At 43.0% G+C, this 19,632-nt stretch overlaps 1 protein-coding gene across 1 annotated transcript; it reads right to left on the bottom strand.

Annotated features, from left to right (window-relative positions):
* Positions 1-1,060: 1,060 nt before the first annotated feature.
* NUP62CL (nucleoporin 62 C-terminal like) lies at positions 1,061-19,544 on the bottom strand. The gene is made up of 13 exons (XM_045030997.1): positions 19,392-19,544; positions 18,139-18,430; positions 17,288-17,670; positions 14,861-14,971; positions 13,863-13,988; positions 10,693-10,788; positions 9,179-9,290; positions 8,694-8,838; positions 8,176-8,225; positions 7,882-8,016; positions 7,061-7,172; positions 5,946-6,012; positions 1,061-1,944 (listed from the first exon to the last, which is right to left on the bottom strand). Exons 2-13 carry the CDS (start codon positions 18,414-18,416, stop codon positions 1,853-1,855), a joined length of 1,707 nt encoding a protein of 568 aa, XP_044886932.1. The 5' UTR covers positions 18,417-18,430; positions 19,392-19,544; the 3' UTR covers positions 1,061-1,852.
* Between the last annotated feature and the right edge of the window lie 88 nt (positions 19,545-19,632).

Below are 19,632 nucleotides of genomic sequence, written 5' to 3'. Positions count from 1 at the left end.
AAATCAGAGTGAATAAATGAAGACTCGGCACACTACTTCTGAAAGGTTGCCGACCCCTGGTCTGGAGATATCCATGTATACTTAGTAAACTGGAGTTAAAGAGAGTTGGGTAGGGAAGCTGCTCCCTTCTCCATCAGCAAATTATGGTACAAATTAAGATCAATCCAGTTTCACCACATTCCTACAAATAACAAAATCAGTTTAAAACCACATAAAAAAGATAGATGTCTACTGCCACTTACCCTCACAATCCATATGTGGTATAGAAGAGCTCATTGACCACTACAAGTGCTAGAAGATAAAGCCCAGATCCACAAATGTATTTAGGTTCCTAACTTCCACTGAAGTCAAATACCATTGTGAATCCGGGTTTAAGTTTTCCAAAGTGCCAATTTTCCTCTGGAGAGAGGTGGGTGAGCTTTTGAGCTACACCAAGACCTGAAGAGCTCTGTATAGCTTGAAAACTTGTCTCTTTCACCAACATCAGCTGGTCCAATAAAATATATTACCTCACCCACCTTGTTTTCTAGCATCAGGGAGCAACACACCTACATTTTCCCTGTAACCTGCTACACCATCTTTGAAGTTATGACACCTCAGAAAAGATTTGTGGAGTATAAGCAGGAAGGGAGCACCCAACTTACTGTAGACAGCAGAATGCAGACCACGTTTTCAGAAGTGAAACAGGCCCAATTTAGGATGGACTGATTTCAGTCTTGCACTTGTATTTTAGTTTGCTAAAGAAAGGTTTATTCTTATTAGTTGGCTAACCACTAAAACATGACTTGCAATAAAATACAGCCTATACACTAAACATTATACTTTTTGCTCAGCAGGATATGCTATATTTATACACATTTAAGTAATCTTATATCAAATTAATATTAATATTTACAGTTAGAAAATGATGAATAGTGTATTTCTTTAGTAGATTAATTTTTCACTTGTGATTTTTGTCAAGCTCCATTTGGATGGAATGTGGAATTCAATTATAAATGCCCGCTCCCCCCCACCCCAGCATTTTAAAATTTTATTTAACCAAAGAAAAAACAGACAAGCAAGCTTAAATGTGCTGGATGAATTTAAAACTTATTTATTAAAACAAAGGAAGTATTATCTGTACTTAATGAATGGAACTAGTTGTTTCTAGTCACCATCCACTCATACTTGTCATAGATTGGAAGAGAAAACAAGCTTCCCTGTTTTGTTTTTCAACTCCCAATCATCTTAACATTTAATGAACTAGTCATTGAACTGAACTAGTTGAATAAACTGAAATGAAGAAAATATTCTTTGCATCTGCAGAAGAGGCTATTGCTTTCAAAAGCTGGCTTAGCACTTCAACAAACTGGTTCCTGGTGCTTTGCCAGTGACTTCCACCAGTTTAATGATCTGACTTCCTTTAAAATTTCAGCAGCAAACATGTACTGCTTGATTTTTTTTAAATTTTACTAGCACATACTAAGTTTAGGTCTTAATATAGGTCAACATAAGTCCGATTTTAAAGCAAAATTGAGCTGGAGAGGTTAGTCATGTGACATCACTGTAGTTTAAAACACGCTAAAGACAGCAAACCAGAACTGAGTAAAATACATGAAACATATGTACAAAAACCACAGAACAAGGACACAGATGCTGCGGAACTAAGAAGCTCCATGCAATCTCTACAGTATGAGAGAATGTGAATTCCAGTAAGGTGGATATTGCAGACAATAGTAGGTTTGGCATGAAAAAGCATTTTATTGAAACAAAAAGAACAATGTGATATTACAATTTTTACTCCATTTTTCCTAAGTTTTTACATAAATGGCTATCAAGTGAATATTACAGCAGTAGGGATTTCTTGGATCACTCAATCGAATGTGATCCGAAAACTGCGTTCCTGTTCCTTTCGGCGGCTCTCACAAACCTTTGTCACCTCCTCCACCTTCCTCTGCAGCAGGGCTGTGGGGAAAGGGGAAAAAACATAATACACACACATGAGGATCACATGAACATCATAAGAGACAGCCCTAGGCAGTACAGGTCTGGAGGAGAGAAGAGTGTCTCAGAAAGAGTAAAGATCAATGGTTAAGATAGGTTTGGGAACAGAAGGGGAGAGAAAAAACCCAGCACGAGATTCTGCTGAACTGCAAAAGGCTCATCGGATGGCTATGATGGCAGAAACTCTAGCAACACCAAGAAACAAGTGGACAAGCCCAAGAGGACATTTTAGCCATCACTCCAATCTTCCTTGCTGACCCAACTTCAATTTGGTTTACGTTAATTTATGTTATTTCATTTACATTTTCAACAAAAGTTTTACAAAGTTAGAAACTAAAGACTTGCTGAACTTGAGTAGCTGGAACAGGCTCCATATTTGGAAATACACAAATCATGCGTGCGCACACATACACACACTATCCACTCTGCCCCTTCATGACCTAAAATCTGTTCTCAATTATTGTCTGTAAAATAAGTAAATTGCTTTAATAGTTCTGTACGCTGTAGGCACTGCACTGAAAAAGCCTACTCTTTCTGAAAGCCTGTAAATGACTCCTCCAGAATAATTTCACCAATCTTTATCATAAAGCTGCACTATGGGTCTGTAGAATGGAGACACTCTAGTCTAAGTTCTTGTAATACATCTAACATGCAATACCAGACTCTTCCAGTAGTACATTAAGTGACCTGATTAGCATTTGGGATGTTTTCTCTCTTTCCTCTTAAAGAGAAAATTATATATGGGCTTATTATATATACACATTTTAATGAACATAAAATATGCTATATGTTTTTATTAATGAAGGCAGGTTGAAACGCATTTTGCACTTGGAACAGAAAGCAGCATGTTGTGTGTTGGTACTTAGAGTCTGCAGGAGTTCATTCCAATCTTAAGCTAGACTCCACGAAAGCTCTGTCTCCTGGACAAACAAGCTTCCCTTTGCAGTTAATGTGCATTAGAAGCGTTAAAACACATGCAGTGGTCCATATTTTCAAGAAAAAATAACTCTGCAAATTTACATACCCTTTCAAAGCTCCATATTATACAGGGCACTCTTTTTGTACAGCAAGTTTTAGCCCCACTATCAGCTACACATATATGCATCTCAAAATTTAATAATCCCATTACAAAGCAGAGCTCTCACCAGTGTCCAGTCAGCTATGGTAACCCTCGAACATTTAATAAGAGAAATAGAAGAAAGTAAAATTCCTTGGAGTTCTTTTGGCAAGAGGAGAGATTTAAGATTATCTAGACTATACCTGTGTTCCCCCAGCTAAGATCTTGTCATCTTAGGGTACCATGGTGTGCCGAGAAGGAGTGGACTCATTGGAAATGGGAAGCAAATTAGCCAAAGATCTCAGATCTCAGCAACACGAGAGTTTGGAATCTACTAGGTTCCATATTTTAAACCCCCCACACATTTACTGAGCTGAGCTAATACAGCTCTCTGGATGCAAATGTTAAAGTTACATAAATCTTATTACAAAACCCCTCAGCAAGATAACAGATGTTACAATTATTATCTAGAAAAGCTACTTTGCTTTTATGAAGTGGCCCTGAATGTGTTTTAAGGGAATGGAATTTAGAAACTTGTGAACAGTTTCTATGTTTTACATTTTTTAAATCAAGAAAAATATAATCTTAGAAGCTCCACTTCTCCGAGTCCTGCCAATGGGACAAGCCATTCTGGCTGTTGCCGAAGGGGGGCACATAATGGGTAAGTGTAAATAGGAACAGGAACACTTAAATTTGCTAAACAGCCCAAGGGAACAAAGGAAGTACATGAATCATTTAGGGAAAACAGTACATTTTGTAACATCAACTGCTCCTACCCCTGCTTGAGGGACTTGCCCTACCATACTAAAGTTGGCAGGTTCCTCTTTGAAACTTGCATATCCCCTAAAAATAGACATTGGACTATTCAATTAATCTAGTGATCTAATTGGCTTAATAGCCATGATTTATAATTAGGACCCTACCAAATTCAGCCATGAAAAACGCATCATGGACCATGAAATGTGGTCTTGTGTGCTTTTACCCTAGGCTATACAGATTTCACGGGGGATACCAGAGTTTCTCAAATTGGGGGTCCTGATCCAAAAGGGAGTTGCAGGGGGGGTCACAAAGTTATTTTAGGGGGATCGTGGTATTGTCACCCTTATTTCTGTGCTGCCTTCAGAGCTGGGTGGCCGGGGAGTGGCAGCTGTTGGCCTGGTACCCAGCTCTGAAGGCAGTGCCCCACTAACAGCAGCACAGAAGTAATGTTAACACAATGCCATACCATGCCTCCCTTACTTCTGCGCTGGTGCTGACGGTGGCTCTGCCTTCAAAGCTGGGATCCCGGCCAGCAGCCGCCACTCTCCAGCTGCCCAGCTCTGAAGGGAGCCACTGGCTGCAGCAGCGCAGAAGTAAGGGTAGCAGTACCACAACCCTCCTAACCCCCAACTCCTTTTCAGGTCAATTACACCATGAAATTTCATGGTGTAAATAGCTGAAATAATGAAATTTACTATTTTTAAAATCCTATGACCGTGAAATTGACCAAAATGGACCGTGAATTTGGTAGGGTCCTATTTGTAATACAAGAAAAATTCTCACACTGATGGAACAAATTGCAACCCCTTTAATAATCATCTTCAAAAGAAACAGGCAACTGCTTTACACCAGACTGACATTTCCAGATACTTCCTGCAACTGGACCCACAGATCTGCTGCTACAGGCGACATCCCAGAAGCTGTCAAATCTCATCATGACGACAAGCACTGGGTACTGAGAAGTTAACACCTTTTAGGAATCTGGAAGCCAAATACAGCTCTGGTATAATCAGACAAGTCTATTTAAATCAAGGGAGTTGTGCCTTCTTTCAAAAGGGATGAATAATAACCATGGGTTTGGGGACATTCACAGCTTTGCAGGAGTTGAGAGTGCAGCAGAGCTGGTGTACCTGAGTCCTGGAAAGAGCAGCACCACATCACTCAACAGTGTCCCCTTGTGGCTAAGTAGGTTTAGTTAAGGAGAGTTGCAAACTAGCTAGAATACTCAGGATCCTTTACTGGGAGACAGATGGTTCCTGGTCATGAAAACTATGTGTAATAACTTTAGAAAAAGCAATTAAACCCTGGAAGCATCCCAATATTTTCATGAAAAAACCCAGTATCTGAAGAGCAATCTTTCTTTCTAATACCAAGCACAACATTTGTTCAGTATTATCTTTTCAAAGTTACTCTGCAACTTCCACAGTGTCCCTCAGAAAATGGAGTTACTGCACCTGCAGGGAAGGAACGTTTGACCTCAGCTAACAGTGTAAGAAGCAATCTTCCTGAGCTGAAACTCAGGAGAGAGGGGGGCCACAGGATAGATACTGAGGTAGGAAGGCCAGTGGAGGTGACCAGAGCATTTTAAAAATTGGCCTTTGTGACCCTCAAAAGACATTTTCCATAAAGAAAAGGTTGATAACATCGTAAAAGCCCATGCTCAGACTATCAATAGGGAAGTCATTTTCTACTGATAGTTTTAGAACACTGATTTTCCTAACATATTTAGCAAATGGCCAGGAACTTCATCCAGAAACTACTGAGTCTATAGGGCTTTAATGGAGAATGAAGAGAGAGGGGAATCCAAATTATATTAGACTAGGTCCTTGGGGAAGACTCCTCATGTATCTTTCTGAAGTGATCTATGGTCAAAAAACACACACACTAGAATTGCACTTAGTACTTTAACTTTATAACAAGTGATTGTTTTGCACAGTCCACTACCAGTACCTGTCAATGTCTAGCTGATCTCTCAACCTTCAGTCTCTCCACTACGCACTGAATAGAGAGGCCAGTAAGAGATTACACTTCCCCTCCTCCTTCAAGATATCCAAACTTCCTTCCTAAGTGCAGTTCAGACCTGACATTTTGGCCAGTTTTTTTTTTTTTTAAATGAAGCCTCTTTTTTTTTCCAAAAGGTTCTTACCAGAGTTCTGGTCAATCCACTGCAATGAATCCATGTGTGCATTCAAAATTTTACAGATCTGCTGGAGCTGGAGAGAAACAGATGCAAGATTTTAGGCGTGATTTATTCAGTTGTAACACGTGAAAATGAACAACAGTGAGAGAAATACCAGTTAGACACCAGTCTAGCCTGGTCCTCAGGGCTTGCTGTAGCAGTCAGGGCTAAGTACTCCATACATTTAGCAAATCTAGCAGTCACTTCACCCAGGTGAAGCTGGTACGGAAGTAGCACATAGCTCAGCTGTATGGGGGACCTCTGGTTTGGAAAATATCCTTGCGGCCTGGGCTTTCTTAGGCTAATAGGTCAGATACATCATATACCCATAAAAGGTTTACTCTCAAGGTGGTGTAGAAGAGGCTGGGAAAGCTCCCTGCTCTGCAATGTTCAGCAAAACGGAAGTTCTCCACTGACAAGCCTATAGGCAAAAACCATGATGGAGATTAAAATCAAGTTGATATATAGGAGAAAGATGAGAATTCAGGTCTGAATTAGAAGATGAAGTACAACAGAAGACGGAAATAATGACAGATGTACATAGGAGAATTCTGATCCGTCACAAGGAATATGCAAGAAGCATAATAGTAAGCAGGATTACAGCCACGCTATCTGTGGTAAACATACATAGTATTTAGTCCTAAACTCAGGCAAGAGATGGCCTGTTGTCCTTGGGGCAGCTGAGTGGCGCACAGAGGACTATCCAAAGTTCACACCCAAAATCTGATCGGTCTGCAAAAGTCTACAATATGGTGGGAAATATATATTTTTGAAGTCTGGAAGATATGTATATAAAAGATAAATACAACAGGTGAGTGTTTGCAAAACCTCCCCACGCAATCTCTCTGCTGGCAGCTTTTATAATGTTCATGTGACCCTAGAGTAAGCATAAGGGAGCCACATTGGCTTGTGCTGGAACAGGAGTTTGGCCAACAGAAAAAAAAAACTAGGGAGTAAAAGCTGTAAAATCCTCTTCAAATACTGAAAATACGAACAACAAGAGGAGTAATTCAGAACTACACAAGTTAAATGGCCCATTTGAGATTTTACCACCTTCACAAGAGTATTTGGCTCATACTCACTGGGTCGCTGGTATCGGCAGGGCCCCCAGATGTGTTCAGGTGCTCAATGATGTCTTTGAGATCCTGTGCCATACGCTTCAACTGGGCATCTATGTTTTCAGCCAATTTATAGCTGCAAAGTACATAGGAGTAGATGTGGTCAGAGTGTTTCAAATCAAACAGATATACCAGGTACACCAGGGGAACATTTTGCCCCACCAACTAGGCAACACCAACATTCTTTCATAGGAGAGAGACATGTGAAGACACTGGGAACAGAGATGTCTTCAATGCTCTTTGACATTTAAGATTCAACAGAATATTCTCCTCACACCCTGCCAGAGGAATGAAACAAACCAACTGGTCCAGATCCTGGAAGACATCTCTTGGGCAAGTCAGACACCCTCTCTGGTTGCCTTACTAGAACTCACCAGTCCTTGCCCTAAAATGCTTGCATTACTTGAATAATCACACACACTGCTTCCCTGGCTCTAATCAGCACCCATGGGACTTCACTTTCAGTAGTATTAGAGAGATCATTCCAAAAATGAAGAGACTGACCTCAAATAGCTAGTTAAGTCCACATCCCCCAAAAGAACTCCATTTATGCTATCTAATAAAATATATTGACAGCTCTACTTCCCCATTCCTCTGTCTACACTTCCAATATGGGAAATGCAAGCCACTGGGAAGACTATGTTCCAGAAAAAGCTGTTACTAGTTTCTTCATCCTATAGCAACCCCCTAGAATGCCCTGTAGTCCAAGTTTAGTTCTTCCTGTTCGCAAATTTTACTACATTAGCTCTGGCCTATCATGTGCTTAACTAGGGTCACTTCCTTACGTTCGCTCCCGCTCCTCATCTGCGTGCTGCAAGTAGATAGTCCCACTCTGTTCCTTTACAGACTCCTCCAGAGGAATCAGCAAATCTTCCAGCTCCTTCTGTTGCGACAGGATGAAATCAAGTTCCTGATCCAACCTGCAAAAAGACAAATAAACAAGTGTGCTACTGAAATCAACTTAGGGGAGAGTTATATGTGGTGTATAAACTCTTCATCATCATAAGGCTGCAAGGAGATGGAAAGAACACTATCCCAGGAAAACAAAACACGTCACTAAAGCACTCAGTCTCTCTTACCTCTTCTGATCCAGCTTCACTTTCTCCACTTCTCTGTGTAATGAAGTAATCTACAACCAGACAGGAACACAGCATTTAGCAGACTGTAGTAACAGAATTCAGAAATCATCTGTCAGGATGTAGGGGTAGAGGGAAAGGGGTGGGATTGAGAAAAAAAACCATGAAAATTGTGTACTAGAAAGAGGAAATAGTGGTATAAATGTTTATAGAGAACATTTTAGATTTAGCACTGGAGTTATGGCCACAAAAGCCAACTTCTAGGCAACAGGCTGGCTTAAGATTTCTCATCTTATCTGGGCAACTCTTAATCATGCTGGGCCAATTTGTAAAGTTGTCTAAGCAGCAGATAGGTGCCTAGTGGGATTTCCTCCTCCCCGCAAAAGACTCACCAGTGGAAGTTCGGCGTCTAGCTACTTTTGAAAATCCCACTGGGTGCCTATTTGCATCTTTGGGCACTCAAATACCTTTAAAAATCTGGCCCTATGTGAAAAGCAGGTTGATAAGGCATGTCATCTCACCTTCTCTCCATTCTCAATCAGTGTCCGATCCCAGGCATTGACCTGTGTAGCCTGATGAAGAAAATGTTTCTCCTGGTCCTCCAGTTCTAGGCTCCATTTATTAATCAGACTCTCCAGCTGAGCATAAGTCATCACTGGAGGAGCACTGGGGTTGGGGAAGTTGAGAGAGCATTAAGCATTAGAATGAATACAAGGTCAAAAATGACAGGATATAAAGCTGACAGCACAGCTAGCATTAACCGCACAACCACTGAATTACAAACAGACCCCAACAGAACATCCTTGCCAGGATATAGTATATCTATGATACTCACTGTACTGCTGCATTCTAATCGCACCACAGTCTCTTTGTCTGGAGTAGCCGATTCTGATTCCTCCACTCAAAATCCAATAAACTGACTATATCATGAATTTGAACACTCTCTCAGTACCCAGCCACTGAACTAGAACAGTTGGCAGTAACTCAATTGGCTGAAAGTACTCACCTGGTTGTTGTGGTAGCTATAGTAGCAGTAGAAGTCACAGCACCAATGCTACCAGTGGTGGTCAGTGGTTTAAGATTCAAGGCAAAACCTGTGCTAGGGGCAGAAGAAGTGCCTGCAAGGAAAGGTTTAGTGTCACATCATACATAAAAGGAGAGGAATGAATACAGAGGAGAGGTCAGCTGTGATCTAGCAGATTGGACGCAAGATTGGAAATTAGGAGACATGAGTTCTATTCACAAATTATCTTGAGTATGTGATCTAGATTAGCCACTTCACTTGAGTTTCTCCATTTGTAAGATGTAGATAATGCTACTTATCCACCTTTGTAAGACGCTGTGAGATCTTTAGAAAGCTTTATTCTGTATAAGCAGCAAGTGGTGGCTTATTTCTCTTAGTTTTCAAATCATAGAGATATATAGAGAGAAGACGGATTATAAATAAATCAATTTTGCTACAATGGACAGGGATGGACTGAAGATCCCCCAAGTTCCCTTCCAACCCAAGTGGCTCTATTAAAACGAGGGACTGAAAGCACATATTTAACCAGGTAATACTGAGAAAGATACAATGCAAACTCTGCACATATCTCTCTCAACCCAGATCTGCAGGACCCCAACTACTAGAATATTGGATCTACACATGGCTCTGCATGTGCATCACCACTCTTCTTTTGGAATTGGACTTCTTATAAGCAGAGCTGGTGAACTAAAAAAAAAGTGTTTTAGTGATGCTGATGAACATCTGTTAATAAAACTTGACAGTTATACAGCACCTTCTGTCCCAGGATCTCAAAGCTCTTTATGAACCTGAAGGAAACAAGCCTCAATGCTTGTTGGGCAATACTACTCTTTTGCAAAAAAGCAAGCTAAGACAGACAGGCAAGGATCACAAAGCAACTGATTGGCAGAGTCAGGAACAGGATGCTGGGTCCTGGATCTTGGTACTGTGCTATTATTAAGTCTAGACAAGGACTTCTCAACCAGTCGGGTGCAACTCAGAAGTTGAAACAACCCACTGGTTGACGGAAGTGGGGAAAAGGCTTCAAAATTCTGCATTCTCTAGGATCCAGGGCAGGGAAGAAGCTAGATGCTCCCTTTCTATCCTATTTCCACCTCATCCTAGTCACCCCAACTAATCCTACTGCAGCTCCTTAATCCTCCCTATTTCTCCCTCCCCTCTATCCCTACAGTGTGCAGCTAGAGCCACGGCCTTCTGAAGCAATGCTATGCCTGCTGTGTAGGAAGGCTGGTGAGGGAGATGCTACCCCAGTAACAGCAGCCCCTCACCAACCTTGTAAACCAGACTGCCAAACTCTTACAGCCCCCAGCCAAGACCACCCGTGGTTTCTTACTGTGAACACAAGTCCATAATGGCCACAAAGAATTGTGGAACCAGATGTATCACAACACAGGATGGTTTTCAGATACTGGGTAGAAAGAGACTGAGAACCATGGGACTATACAATAGTGTTATCAGCATGACCATTCTCATTCTTTTCAGAATCTAGTCCTTACTCGTGGTAGTGATGGTTGCAGCAGTCGTTGTTCCAGGGACCTTTAATCCAAATCCAAGAGTACCCAGACTGGTTGCTGCAGTTGAGGTGCCACCAACTGCGAACAGAAGAGAACAACACATTTTCCTGTGTGTCCCACTGAACAGGGATCCCCTTTAGAAAGTTACTGTGCTCTGGTCTCTGTTTTATCTGTACTAGCAATGAACCAATAACTAAGTGGGCTGAGGGAACGTCCAGGCACCTAGGTGAAGACTGGCAGGTTGAAACCATGGATACATGCAGAAGGCCTCACAGCTGTTTTAAGAGTTCTTCTCAATTCAGCTACAAAGCTACTAACTATTATATTTGGATAATCGGAAACATGCAACATTCAACTGATACAAACTGGTAGAACAGCCAATATGACCCAAACACCAGGCTCAAGGTAGCTTGGGAACACAATCTAGGAACTATAAGTCCTCAAAGGCTAAATGAGAGTGAGAATTCTGAGTAACTCGTTACGTAAACAATCCACTCTATCAAATATAGCATCCCGGATATGGCTAAACTCAGAAGACTATTTTGCCAATTTCACTAAGCCCCACAGAGATACAACTTTGGAAAAGGGATGCCAAAACATAAGCAGAATGAAGGCAGTAAGCCAAATTCATTTCTGGTAGAACTCCACTAACTTCAATGGTGTTACACCAGGGACAAGTTTGGTCCCCACGAGGCGCATGATTGACTCCATACTCACTGAGTTTTTGCAACATGTAATGTAATTTGGTTGGAGCGATCTGTGTTCATAGGAACACAGGCTAAAGATCTCAAAATACCGTCTGGTTTCTTCTAAGGCAAATGAGTTGCTATTTCTTACTTCAGGTGGCTCAGTTTTGCATGCTGTCTCTGGTAAACTGCACTGTTTCTCTCTTATACAGAAAATGAAGGTGATCCTGAAGTTATGTAGCGTATGTATTTACTGATGGACTCAACTTTCTGCTTTTATGTCCTAACACCTGAAACAGCTGAATAATATTCAAAACAAAATTACTCTGGTCCACAGAGTAAAGAAAGTGTCATCTAGGAAAAAAAACCCTCCACAAACAGTGCAGCCAAGATACAGGCCTTTATCTAAAAAAGAAGAGGACACCTGATTGTCATGAGCAAGCCAAAAGCCCTCCTTCAAGCTCTTTGGAAGGGTAGGGGCAAAGAAAGTGAGCATTCTGGAGAGCTTGAATCACAACTGATTAGACCAAGAACCACCTTATCCTGAAGCTTCAAGAAGCTTTAACTACATGTAATACTGTTGCCAAAAAAATTAAACATCATTCTGGGATGTATTATCAGGAGTGTTGTAAGCAAGACACAAGTAGTAATTCTTCTACTCTACTCAACACTAGTAAGGCCTCCGCTGGAGGACTGTGTCCAGTTCTTGGCATCACACATCAGGAAAGGTGTGGATAAATTGGAGAAAGTGCAGAGGAGAGCAACAAAAGTAATTAAAGGTCTTGAAAATAAGAACTAGGAGGAAAGATTGAAAAAAAATGGTTTGTTTAGTCTGGAAAAGAGCAGACAGAGGAGACATGATATCAGTATTCAAGTGCATAAAAGATTGTTATAAAGAGGAGGGTGATAAATTGTTCTCCTTAACCACTGAGGACAGGACAAGAAGTAATGGGCTTAAATTGCAGCAAGTGAGATTTAGGTTAGATATTATGGAAAACTTCCTAATTTTAAGAGTATTTAAGCACTGGAACAAAATTACCTAGAGAAGCTGTGGAATCTGTCATTAGAGGTTTTTAAGAACAGGCTGGACAAACACCTGTCAGGGATGGTCTAATACCACAGTGCAAGGGACTGGACTAGATGACCTATTGAGGTCACTTCCAGTCCTACATTTCTATGATTCTATGTTTTACATCAAGTACTTGTAGAAAATCTGGTAAATTATGTTATTATTCATACAGGAAATACATAAGCTACTAAAAGTTACAGGTGGGCAATCAAAAAAAGATATTCTCCAGTAGCCAAAAGGACTGTAGTGCAATAAACCCACACTTTCACTTCCCCAAAGGACTTTTAAAACATCTCTCTGGCTAGGTACAAAGTGGTGTTTTTCTACACAAATAGCTATATTAACAGCAGAAATCACTCCTTGTGGCAAAATTCTTGTAGTCAGGTTTATTTCCCCTTTGTTGACTATGACTGTTAACACATTTATAGGGTTGGAAATTGAGAGAGCAGTTGGACACAGGGTGAGATTAACTACCCTAAAGTGGGCAGAAGAGGGTTAGTATTTCCTGGTATGAAGTAACTGACAGCAGCTAGCACATCTTCTACTACAAAGGAATTACCTAGATAGGCAGCATATTAAACCCACCAAATATTCACACACATTTCCCCAAACCAGCACCTCACTTGAAAATGGAATGTGAAGATCTGAGCATCATAAACACTATCTCAGAGATAATAGCACAAGGGCAAATCTACACTACAAAATTAAGTCAACTTAAGTTACATTGCTGTGCAGTCACTGTAGTCATTAATTTTTTCATGTCCAAACTTCCCTCCTGCTGTCAGCAGTGCACGTCCTCAGGAGCGCTTCCACCAATTTAACTGACAGCCATAACAGTCAATGCAGTGTCTATACTGACACTGCATCGACTTAACTACACAAACCTAAGCGCTACACCTCTCGGGGAGGTGGAGTTATTAAGTCAGTGTAGTGAGCGACTTACATCAGCAGGAACAACATTGTAATGTAAGCACTCACAGAGTTAGGTCGATGTAAGCAGCCTTATGTCAACCTAACTCTGTAGTGTAGATCACACTTGAGGTTAACACATGTAATCAGAGTCACTGGCATGTTCAGCTGTGATGATAATATCAGGAGAGTAGACAAAAAAAATCAGAGTTAGTTAAAATTGCCACTCTTCTCACATGCATTATGTTCTGGACATAAGTTTCTATGCAATGAACAGGTTACATCACTGACAAGATTTTTGCCCTGAAGCAGACAAAGACAAGCTGACACTATCAAAGACCAAAATAACTGTAGTAGTACCTTATGATTTCTCCACTTTAGTGAAAAAGCACCATCACCACAGACAGAACCTGCGAACCTACTCCTTGACCATCTACTACGAGGCTAGACTGTAAGGAAAACTGTCTGATACATGTTCTGTGACTTACGTGAGAGGCCTGGGGCGGCAGAGGAGTTTGGCGCTGAAGAACTTGCTATGGATGCAAACAAAGTAGGCCCAGATGAACCAAGAAGGGAAGCTGTGGTGGTAGGAGCTGTGGATGTTGCAGTCAAGCCTAGAACAGAAAAAACCAAAACCCATACAAACATATCCTTCACTGAAGCTTCAACACACATACTCAGAATAAACAAAGCAGAGAATGGGACCTTTTCTTTGACACACCTTCTCTCCATTCAACTACACCAATGGTTCTCAAACTGTGTGTCATGACCCCATTTTAATGGGGTCACCAGGGCTGGCATTAGCGTCTCTGGAGCCCAGGCCTGAAGCCCAAGCCCCACCACCGAGGGCCGAAGCCTGAGGGCTTCAGCCCTGAGTGGCAGGGCTCAGGTTACAGCCTCCCCCGCCACCCTATGATAGAGCGCTTGGGCTTTGCCCCACCCGCGCCCAGGGCACCGGGGCTCAGGCTTCAGTCTCCCCCTCCCACTGGGGTCATGTAGTATTTTTTGTTGTCAGAAGGGGGTCATGGTACAATGAAGTTTGAGAACCCCTGATCTACACTAATCTTCTTTCTATTGATGCAAGAGTCTCCTCCTCTGCAGCTTCTGTTTTCTGAAAGTTTTCTTTTATTATGCCTCAGTGCTCCATAACTTTTGAAATTTAATTTTAAAGTATCTCCCCCCCAATCACCCTTAAGCTCCTCTTTCTGTTTTATTTTACCCCATAAAGAACTGTGAAATATAGTTTTCATACGCAAAACTCTGTACAAAGTAAAAATTGAGCTGTACAGTAAAATAAGAAGGTGCTTAGAGAACTTAAAGAATCTGACCAAGGAGCAAATTCACTTAAGAAAGTATAACGCGTCCACTCCACTTTTATTTTGATCTGTTCTCCACACTCCAACAAACAGAACTACTTCAAGCAGGGTGGTCAGAGCCCCTTCACCCTGACTCATCCTTCAGTCACCATGCCCCAGTCCCCACCTACCTCCGAGTTTGGTTCCAAATGATAAACTAGGTCCCTGGATGGTAGTAGCTGTCAGTGTTCCTGTGGGTGCAGAGGTGGCTGCTGTTGAGGCCAGTATTCCAAAATTTAAACCTGGATTAAGAAATACAAAAAGAATGAAACAAGAGCAAACAGTTCTCAAGCAGAGACTCTGAAATACCTGCAACTGTGGAGAGAAACTGAAAAAACCCACAATATCCAAAGGGGTAGAGCTAAGAGTGTCTATTATCAGATTAATATCGATGTCTCTCTGACAGACCTAGACCAAGCACTGTCAATGAGATTCACTAGATCTAATACATTCTGTCCACAACTTTTAGGATTTGCTCTAATGCAGACTAACTGCAGCTGACATCACCCACCCAGGCTATAGACTTCCCCCCACTTTTTAATGTCTAGAAGACCATCACTGTAACTTGGTGCTGATGTGTCAAGCTTTTTGCTGCTTCTACTTTGTCCCTGTTTGAGGTACTGGAACTATTCTTAATGGCCTGGGAAGTATACAGTAGTGGCTTCAAACCCCTGGCACAGAGTCCACTGAGCAACTGACTATAAATGCCAAGTCTTTTTACCCACATATAGATCTTTTTTCTAAAGAGAACTGATTTTACAAATGCAACCAATTTTCAACTTGCTGCCTACAATCAGGAGGTGGCAGAATTATTTCAGTCCTTTGAGATTAAAACCCAGCACTTACAGAAAATACAGTTCTCACAAGAGATATTCATCTGTAACAGTCACAGTACTATGGTACCAAACCCTTTCCACAAAGGTTTGTGGAACTGTGATTGCAAAGACATTCCAAATCCTGCAAAATAAAGGTCAGATGCTCCCACTGTCATCTCTGCAGTCTGTTTCTTTCTAAACTCTTATATCATCCCATCATCTGTCTTCATCTAGATGCTCATACACAAGACACGAGTAAGTCAGTGGCCCCAGATTTAATGAGATAAGCCTGCAGACCACTCATCCCAGCATTATGGCCTTAGATTGGAGTGCTGTGAAAAATAAATTTCCTCTGCAAAATGGCCTACAAAAGACAGTGGCCTATCAATCAAGCTGGACTAACTAGGGAACAAACTAATTTGTTGACTCAGTGCATGCTCACACCCTGTCACTTCCCATTATAGCAATCTGAAGTAGCAAACAAAAACACTCCTGCTAAGGTTCCACTGTGTGTATTTTCTAAATTTCATATTATCTGGTGGGCATCAAGAAAGAGATAAAGCTGACTATCAACATTTAGAGTACAAAGTATACTCTGTAATTCTGTCACATTATTGAGACCATCCATAGAGATGCCATCTTAAAGACTACGTGAAAAAATGTTACAGATTACTGGCAACTTTGGGCAGGCATATATTGGAAACAGCATCAATTCTATTTCACAACAGACTGAAACAGCAGACTTCAGGGTCCATTTCTCAAACAAAACATCAATTCACCTGCATTATTAGAACTTTTAATAGGTAAATACCATTTCGTTTACATAGCTTCAGAAGTCAGCTGACTGGAGAAGCTTTAATATGAATATAATACAGTAACTCCTCACTTAAAGTCGTCCCGGTTACGTTGCTGATCAATTAGGGAACATGCTCATTTAAAGTTGTATAATGTTCCCTTCTAACGTCACTTGGCAGCTGCCTGCTTTGTCTACTGCTTGCAGGAAGAGCAGCCTGTTGCAACTAGCTGGTGGGGGCTTGGAACCAGGATAGACCAGCAGCCCCCCTATCAGCTCCTCGCTCCCCTAAGTTCCCTTTGCAGCAACTGCCTGCAGTTCAAAGCTGTCCCTCCCCACACTGCCATGTGCTGCTCCTGCCCTCTGCCTTGGAGCTGCTCCCTGAGATTCCTGCTTGCTGTGGGGGGGGACGGAAGGAAGAGGGGGGCTAATGTCAGGGTGTCCCCCTCCCCCCTGCACCCCACTTACCCCATCTTCCATAGAGCAGGGGGGGCACACACCAGGACTCAGGAAGCTTGCAGCAGCTGCAGTCTCAGCAAGCTGATCTAATTAACAAGGCAGCATACTTAAAGGGGAAATGCACATATCTCCCTCCATTCTTGCTGCCTTGTAGAGTGAGTGAGGGCTCAGCCAATTGCTAGTTCATCATTTAGCAGTAAGGGAAATATCCCACCATCTGACTCCTCCACCTCAACCAAGCTTCACAATCATCACCACTGTGTACCAGTATTAAATTGTTTGTTTAAACTTATATTTTGTGTGTCTCTTTTGTCTGGTGAAAATACGTTCCCTGGAACCTAATCCCCTCATTTACATTAATTCTTATGGGGAAATTGGATTCGCTTAACATCGTTTCGCTTAAAGTTGCATTTTTCAGGAACATAACTACGTTAAGTGAGGAGTTACTGTACTGCTAATACTTGGGCTTCCGATTCAAGATTGAGACTCACCTGTGGACTGTCCCCCAAGACTGAAGGCAGTGGCTGGTTGTGCAGTAGTTGCTGCAATGGTGGCAGCAGCTGGGGCTGCTCCAAAGGTTAATCCTGTAGGTGCTACTTGTTGAGTTGTATTTCCCACAGAGCTGATATTAAAGTTTGGGGTTCCAGTCTGAGCTGTTCCGCTGCTGGCAAAGTTGAACCCTCCAGTTGTCCCAGCCTGAGCAGTGGTGGTGGTAGTGGGGCCAAAAACAAAGCCAGAAGGAGCTGCTACCTGACTTGAAGACACACTGCTTGGTATAGAGCTGGTAAGGGCAGTAGCAAGTCCAAACCCCCCTGTGATTCCTGTAGTCTGAGTGGTGCCACTGCTGCCCAAGTTTAACTTTGGTACACTTCCCCTAGACAGAAAAAGAATAGCAAGATGAACTGCCCTGTTTATAATATAGTCCAGCAAGCTGCTGAAGGGCAGTTTTTTATAGCTTATCTTTAACATTTTAGATAAGCAGAGTTTCAAAAAGGTCAGCCGTTTACCAGATTTCTTTGTAGAGCATTGGATTTAATCTCAAAGAGATTACAACCCGTCATGCCTTAACTCCACTTACCTTGAGGCTTCCTTAGTTACTTCCTCTCAGTAAAGTCTACCTTTTCCACACCACTTGGAGAGTGGCTGACCCAGGCATACCTTCTGTATGGCAAACATCTTCCTTCTTTTGAATCCACCACAAGACTCAAATCTTTCAGCTAGCTTTCCACATGGATTCTCTCCACTCCCAATGTATTTTTTTTAAATTTACAGAAAAAGACAACTCAATGATGGCAACTCACAAGAACGACAAGAACAGATACTTCCTCTAGTTAGTTCTTACCCTAATGAGAATACGGTTCCTGCTGGGGCTGCAGTGGATGTGGCTGGTGATCCAAAACTGAATCCAGAAGCCTGTGCAGATGTAGCAGGGGTGGCCAGGGAGAACAGACCTGTAGACTGGGTGCTTGCTGGGGTCTGTGCTGGTGTCCCAAAACTGAATCCTGTTCCACTGCCAGGTGTGAAGGAATATGCTGTCGGTGCTGTGGTGGCTGCTGTCTTTGGAGTGCCAAAGTTGAACCCTCCCCCAGCAGAACCAGATCCAAAGTTAAACTGACTCATGATGATTTCTGACTCTGAGAAGAAAAAGAATAAAAAAAACACTCAACAGCCCATCGCACTTTGTGCCACCTTAATTTCTGACTGGCTAAGGAGTTTGAGTGTTCTGTGAATCCACATGCTGAGAGTAGGTGATGAAATATAGTTAGTATGATTCCCTTTCATTGTGCTACTGAGCTCTACCTTGCAGAATAAAGAATATTTCAATGCTTTCATTTTCCCCATGAACATTTCTACCAGCGAAACACTAATTCACCATGGTCACCAAAGGCTACATAACAAATCCATTAACTATAAGAATTTACCAGTAACTAGTGCTACAAGGATGAGCACTAATGAAATTGGCCTTAAGTTCTATGAATCTACAGAGGAAAGCAGAGGCTGCCACCCTAACCTGGGGCACACAGAAGGCACATGGCCACACCCCTTGGGAAATGCGCTATAGCAGGGTACCGATATCCCTAACTGAGCTGCAAGGCTATGCCATGAGATGCCAACAGCAGTTGACTAGGGGAAAGACCAGGGCAGGTACCGCCTGCGTGGGGGTGGATCTTACTGCAGCAGGCACCACGGGGAGCATCCACCCCCACAACAGACACCCCTTCACACCGAGAAGCCCCGTGCCGGGCCCGTAGCAGACGGGTCCCAAGGCCAGCACCCCACTGGGCTCATCTAGTTAAATGTCACGGGGGGGGGGGCGGGGTGGAAGAAAAATCGGGACGCGCTGCCCGGGGAGGGGCTGGTTTCACCCACGTGCCGCTCGGAGGGCGGCAGGACCGGGGGGGGGGGGAACAGAGAGGCCCATCAGGTCACCGCCCCCGCCCGAGCCTAGCGAGCAGGGCCAGGCCCGGGGCGCCCCTCAGGGACCGCCGAGCCCGTGCTCCTGCGCGGGCCGCCATCGCTGCCCCCACCCCTCAGGGCAGAGCGGCTCGGCGGGCGGGGCCGCGCAGGGCCCGGGGGGAGCAGGCGCCGCCTCACCTGGTCACTCAAGGCCCAGCCCCGCGTCACCGTTCTTCGCCTTACAGATCGCGCGCGCCGGCCCTGACGGTGAGAGACGACGGTGCGTGCATTGCGTGTGACGCTTACAGAACGCGAGAGTGGTGGACCCAGCTTCCGCCAATCACCCGCAGCGTTAGGGGGATCTAGCATGTTACTGGCTGAACTTGCTGCCATTCCGACGTGCTCTCGCGGGACTGGCTGAGAGGTCGAGATCCCGCCC

Source organism: Mauremys mutica, chromosome 9 (assembly GCF_020497125.1).
Source record: "Mauremys mutica isolate MM-2020 ecotype Southern chromosome 9, ASM2049712v1, whole genome shotgun sequence".
NCBI lineage: Eukaryota > Metazoa > Chordata > Testudines > Geoemydidae > Mauremys > Mauremys mutica.
Note: the sequence above shows the minus strand (reverse complement) of the source record. Positions and strands in the feature narration are given on the sequence as shown.

Bases quoted from the DNA above. Each gene is read 5' to 3' on its own strand.
- NUP62CL (XM_045030997.1), bottom strand. From the start codon at position 18,416: ATGAGTCAGTTTAACTTTGGATCTGGTTCTGCTGGGGGAGGGTTCAAC. The intron at 9,291-10,692 runs GTAAGGACTAGA...CTTTCCTTGCAG, and splicing joins TGCAACCATCACTACCACGA to GCACTTCTTCTGCCCCTAGC. The intron at 8,017-8,175 runs GTAAGAGAGACT...GTCTTTTTGCAG, and splicing joins GTGAAGCTGGATCAGAAGAG to GTTGGATCAGGAACTTGATT.